The sequence below is a fragment of the Aplysia californica genome, unplaced genomic scaffold (assembly GCF_000002075.1).
Source record: "Aplysia californica isolate F4 #8 unplaced genomic scaffold, AplCal3.0 scaffold00076, whole genome shotgun sequence".
NCBI classification, from domain to species: Eukaryota; Metazoa; Mollusca; class Gastropoda; order Aplysiida; family Aplysiidae; genus Aplysia; species Aplysia californica.
Window position 1 is genome coordinate 1,756,664 of NW_004797346.1, and position 6,092 is coordinate 1,762,755.

General features: G+C 38.3%; 1 protein-coding gene across 1 annotated transcript in view; it reads right to left on the reverse strand.

Annotated features, from left to right (window-relative positions):
- Positions 1-779: 779 nt before the first annotated feature.
- LOC101863249 overlaps positions 780-6,092 on the reverse strand; it is a 14,838-nt gene continuing 9,525 nt past the window's right edge. Inside the window, exon 3 of the mRNA XM_005094165.3 lies at positions 780-3,288. Coding sequence (XP_005094222.1) covers positions 2,617-3,288 — 672 coding nt within the window. The 3' untranslated portion in view covers positions 780-2,616. The remainder of the gene's footprint in view (positions 3,289-6,092) is intronic.

The window sequence follows — 6,092 nt, forward strand, 5'->3', positions numbered from 1 at the left end:
GAATCTGACACATCTATTTTTTTGTCTATTTTTTTCTTTTGCTTTCCAGCTAATTCTGGCCAGTCTGGAGCAGCAGCACGTCTCAAATGCAATTTTTTGTCTTTCTTTGTTAACGTCCACCTTTCAGCAGTAAATATGAAACTGTGGAAGATGTAGCACTAGGCCAATTTCTTCCGCAGACCTAATTACCTGGATGTAAATAGTTCGTGTATTTGGCTGAATCCTGTATTTTGCAAAAGCTGGTCTTTTGTTTTTACTTTTTTTCCTCTTCTGAAATCGCCTGTGATTGCTGCCCTTAGAGTTGTGAATTAATGTACTTGTTCGATTCTCCCTCCTTATATCATTGTACGTATCTATTGTTTGGCCACTCTACTTTGATATAGCCATTGTTTTCGTTTTCTTAGCATGCATGTCAAGACAAGCCTCACAGCTGGGTGTTTTTTTAAATTACTTTCACAATTTTAGTTATGATTATCAACAGAAAATATGAATGGCATGAAAATTAGTACTCGTATTATTCGGTGCTCTCAGCACATCTCTCCTCAATATGTCAGATGTTATTGTTTACCATCAGTGTCTTAATTCTCTATTTAGCTTTTCTTCTTTTCTTTTACTGTCAGTCAAGTGGTCAACCTACAACCTATTAATCATTTTAGAAAAAAGTTGAATTTATGTTTCAAAACAAAACAACGAAACAACAGACGCATATAATGGCACAGTACTACAAGACGATACATCATCTCTTAAGATTGCTCAATGAAGACAAGAATACTTAGACATTGATATTTAACAACACTTCATTTTCTGGGTTTTCTGTTGTTTTTCCCCCTGTAATCGGTAATAAGACAACCATAATGTAGAAGCAACAATTACAGGAGAGTCGAAACGAGAATACCAATACAATTACTATTAGAATAAGATATTAAACAATACTTTCGGCTCGAAGAGTAATTGTTTGGAAACAAATTTAAATGATGATGATGACGATGATGACGATGATGACGATGATGACGATGATGATGATGATGATGATGATGATGATGATGATGATGATGATGATGATGATAGTGATGGTGATAGTGATGATTCTGATGATATCATGATTATGTTTAGCGGGACCTTCTGTCAAAAAGCTGTAATATTTTTTTCTTTTTCTTTTATGCAAACATGTAATACAAGTTATTACATCAGAGGAATAATTTCAACACAATCTTGACAATAATGATCATCTGCCTTTTTCATTAACTTATTCCAGAAACTCCTGTCTCAAATGAAATGGTGGCGGTTGGAGGACCGAGTTATGTCCAACCTGATATCTCTCCCTCTGTTGTTAATGAAAGTTAGTCTCCCTATTCACCTGCATTATGTGGCTGTGTGTGCTCGTGACAAAAGCATGTTATATTACAACATGGCCGCAGTTACCTGTAACCGAGACTCCCCCTAAACCAGGTCTTCCTTTTTGTGTGAGCCGAGACTCCTGTCAACGAAACGCTATATTGGAAATCAACGATGCATTTCGACTGAGCGTACTGCTCAATTAAACTAGCGTTAAGGAAAGAACAATGTTGTATTTTTCTGTCAGGGATACACAAATAGAAACACGATAATATAGGATAGGGCAGAGATGGTGCAGTTAGACACATTCATTCAATAGAACCTTTGTAAAAACAAAATTAGTGTTGTATATTTTGAACTGCCGTCACTGGAGACTCTACTCACTGTTGGACAAACCATTAATGACATACCAAATACCCCCTCCCTCTCCTCCCTCTTCCTGATTGCCTTCGGAATCCCCGAAACCCTGAAGGTAGATCTGAACGAATATTGATAACAACTATATGAAAAGCAGGTTAAAAGCGACATTTGGAATTATAATCCCTCTATAATTAAAGAAAAAAAATTAGCATAGGTAGAAAATGAACATTGTAAATGAACGAGAAAACATTATAACTATCCTAATTTACAGAACAGAAGAATCCCCCCCCCCCCAAACCACAACTCCCAGGGCCTCGCCATCGTTTTCATGACATGGAAGAGATAAATAAACAAATTAAAACATACTGAAATTGACTGCCAGTGAATAAACTAGAATAATTTGAAAGCAAATAAAGTAGTAATATAGAAAGCCAGAACAAAGAAATAATCTTGTGTAGATTAACTGTGGCAACCTTCTTTTGAAAAAAAAAAGACTATAAATGTTATACACCATTTCTTTAAAATAAAGACATTCAGCACCTCTCCAGTATTTAGACATACCTTCCATATTACCAAAATTTCAGGAGAAAAACATTTCTAGAACGCTGTCCAAAACTCACTAACATTCCACGGGGTCTTAATGGTACAGGAGAGAAGTCTTAAGCATAGAACGGTTGGTTATTTTTTCAGCACCCTCATACCCATATTGGTCATTATTTGGTTGAAACAAATTTTAAGACCTCGTCAACCCAAATCGGTAGAGAAAGGAAACTTAATATATTTTTCAGTAAAATGATTTTTAAAATTTATAACATAATGATAGAACAAGGCGAAACAAAACAAAATCCCAAAAGACATCAAGTATGTGTTAAATGCATTCAGGTTATCTGTACAGTGTGAAGTCTAAGCGTCAAGTTGACATCATCCATTCTTCATTTCATAATTAAGTCCAAGGGAGGGGACGTGGACGCTTGGTTTCTTTGTTGCGAAACTTATATTAGAGTCTCTCCTGTGCAAGCCTGGATTGATAGCGGATGGGTCTATGTGCGACTCTCTTGTCAGAGATTTAGACAACTCTTTAATGTCCTGAGTCTTAAAAGAATGCAAGATCTCCGCTGGTCTCGTACCTGAGGCAGATTTCTTTTCGGTCATAAATTCCACGTTCGGGGCTGACCTCGCGTTGTCCCTGCTCTGACCGCGGGAAGCAATCATCACCCTGGCTTCGGCGTAACTGTTGAAGTTACAGGGCTCTGACGTCACCGGGGAGTCGGTCAAATGGTGGTGCTTCTTTGACTTGCTCTTGGAAATGACGTTCTCCAGAGGGAATTCCTCACTCGTAGATCCCGCTGACGGTTGCAGCATTCTCTGCAGTCTGGTGAAACGCTCGTCTCGGCTCGGCAGGTCTCTGGAGAGATACGATTTGCCACGATACGCGTCGAAGACAGTTTGGATATTCTGGTCGACCTCGACGAAGGCAGGGAGTTTGGTGATGAACGTTCGGTCCTTGTGAAATACGATCTCAGTCCGTTCCTTGCGCATTTTCATCATGGGAAGAATGGGCTTCCTCCCAACACCTGCGCTGTCAGATCGAGGCTGTGGATTTACAAAAAGATAATACAACATAATCACATGATTTACACTTTGTTAAATTAACATAGTAATCGCTCCATTTTACCAGTGAATACAGTACTAATGTTATGATTGCCAACTAATTTTGTAATGTCAGCTTTCAGCACACTGCTTCAGTGATGGAAATTTAATACCAGCAGGGCATTAACCAGTCGAATAGAAATGTGTCTCATCCACCATTGCCGGTTCACCCTCTACCTCTCCCCAATGTGCAATCCACCGATCCCCACAAAACAAATAGTAATGAATACAGAATGTACGTGCTTATCTGCAATATCAACGAAAATAGGACTGTCGACGTGTGGTTGGATTTATTTGTCATGGAAAGAGCTTGAATTGAAAAGTAAGCATGAGAAAACTGTCCATAGAGTTGCTTGTTGTTCTTTGGGCTTCGATGTTTTTGTGTGTGTATTTTATTTTTCGTTCAGACTTAAACGTTGCTAGGCATTCGGTGGGCTTGTATCTATTTTATTCTTCCTTTTTTTTTGGGGGGGGGGATTAACTACAAATTTGAAACCATCCCCTACAGCTTCAGCTATAGAAAGTCATAGCAGGCATTTGATCTTCCCCACGCTCGCAAACCAACTCACGTCTTTTTTGTGACACTTAATGAGAACTATGAATCGTAAACTATTATAACTGACATTATATGCATGCCACATTTTTCCAACAGGGACAACTATTTAACGTGAAAAGGCAAATGAAAACAAATGTGCCTAACTTTAGATTAAAACAGAAATAGAAAAATACCTTGTCGGCTCAGTGAAACTGCACACACTGTTTAACTGAAGTAATGATAATATATTACTATGATTACATCTGTATAGGAACGTCAGTACATACCTCCATCTCTTGACTATCAGTGACTTTAACTGGCTTGATTTGGTTGCCTTTGCGCAATCTGATATGCTGATATTGTTGTTAATTACCCTTCCCCCCTCCCGCCTCCTCTGGTCACCTCGCCCTTAACCTGCTTGTACGCACCCTGAGTGGGCAAAGAGAGCCTTGTTAAATGTAAGACGTACTTGCAGTACTTGGCAATTACAGCAATTCAGAAAACGCCTCAAGATGACGTTTTGAAGTGAAAAGTACAGTGCAATATTTTGTTTTGTTTTTTCAAATCTTACATTTTCAAGTAGAAACTGCTCAAGTAAGCCACTGAAAGTGACTTTAGAACTTGAGAAAGATTTTTTAAACAAAGCTGAGACATTAAATGAGCTTCAAGTAAATATGCTTAATTTCTATTTGATGTTATTTTAATTAAGACGGTCTGGAGTCTGACATTTCTCTTGGATTACAAAGAAGACTGTTCTCAGTTCATTGGATATTGCAATCATCCTAAAAACGTGAAAGTAAATAAACTAGATCCAGTTTAATTAAATCAGCGCCCTGCAAACAGGGCCATATATTTGATTTCGTTTGAAAAGGTATTTTGTTTCATCCTCGCTGATCAAATTTAATACCGTGTTTTCATAAAAGAAAACGGTGTGGAAAACATAGCCCTGACGATGAGCAAGTGATTTCCAGATAGTGAGAATCTAATCCCATTGCTACGGGATATCAGTAATATTATTTTCAGCGTCTTGAATTTCTAACATTCAGGTAATATATCTTTAGAGGTAGATTGCCAGGTCAGCTGTTTACAAAAACAATTAGGTTGAGCATTTTAATCGAACTAGAGATCTGCATTGGAACTAATCTATGTCACCTGATTCGCAATTTAGCTTAGGTCTTTGCCTCATCAAGGTGTAGCCTGCACAACTAATTTAAAGTGTTATACCTGACCATGAAGGAATAAAGGTAGAAAGCAGCTGAAATGTAGGGTGAAAGCCATCAAGCATCTACCTAGAATGCGTGTAAGGTTTTGGGAATTTTTTATCACTGGTTTTAACACCAGCGCACTGTACGTGAATGGGGGTATGTGGCTCTCAGGTTTCCTCATAAAAATTGAGAAAATTGAGCACCGGGCAGTACTGATGTTTTTTTGTTCTTGCAAGGCAGGCAAAACAGGATATTTTTACGTAGATGCATACCTTTTATGGAACTGATTGCCCATCCTACGCTGTGATGAAATGTTGGTGTAAAAAATTCAAATGCAGATTCATGGATATGGAAGATGACCACCGGGATGGTCGCCCAGTGACAGCAATAACAGTAGAGAATGTGTTGAAAATCAAGAAACTTCTGTTGTCTGATTGGCAGGTGACATTCAAACATTTGAGCAAAGAAACTGGGCTTAGCAATGGATCAGTTGAACGAATTTTAAATGAACATTTGAATAGGACAAAGGATTCTGCGAGATGGGTTTCATGTTTGTCGACGCCATCTAAAAAAAATGCAACGAGTGTTGTCAAAAGTTGCTTGGTCTTTTCTTGTTTTGTTTTTTGTTTTGTTTTTTGCTTTTTTTGGGTAGGAGTTTTACGGCGCTCGCAACTGCATTGCTTAGTTTGCATGAAAAGGATTAAACTAAATTTATTGAAAGACATGCAAGCATGGATGTGACATAAATCCACTACAACGATCCTGAGTCAAAATCTGCATCAATGCATGCAGTGGAAATCGCCCTTGTCTCCAACACCAAAGGAGGAAAAGGTGCGGCCATCAAGTGGAAAAGTGATGCTATCAGGAAGGAGTAATAAAGACAGACTATCTTGAAAATGGACATACTATCACCGGAGACCATTATTCTAACTAACTTTTAAAAAGATGCTAGTCTATAACATGAAAACCAGAGGAAAGATCGGAAAAGGCATTCTGTTGCCACCCCC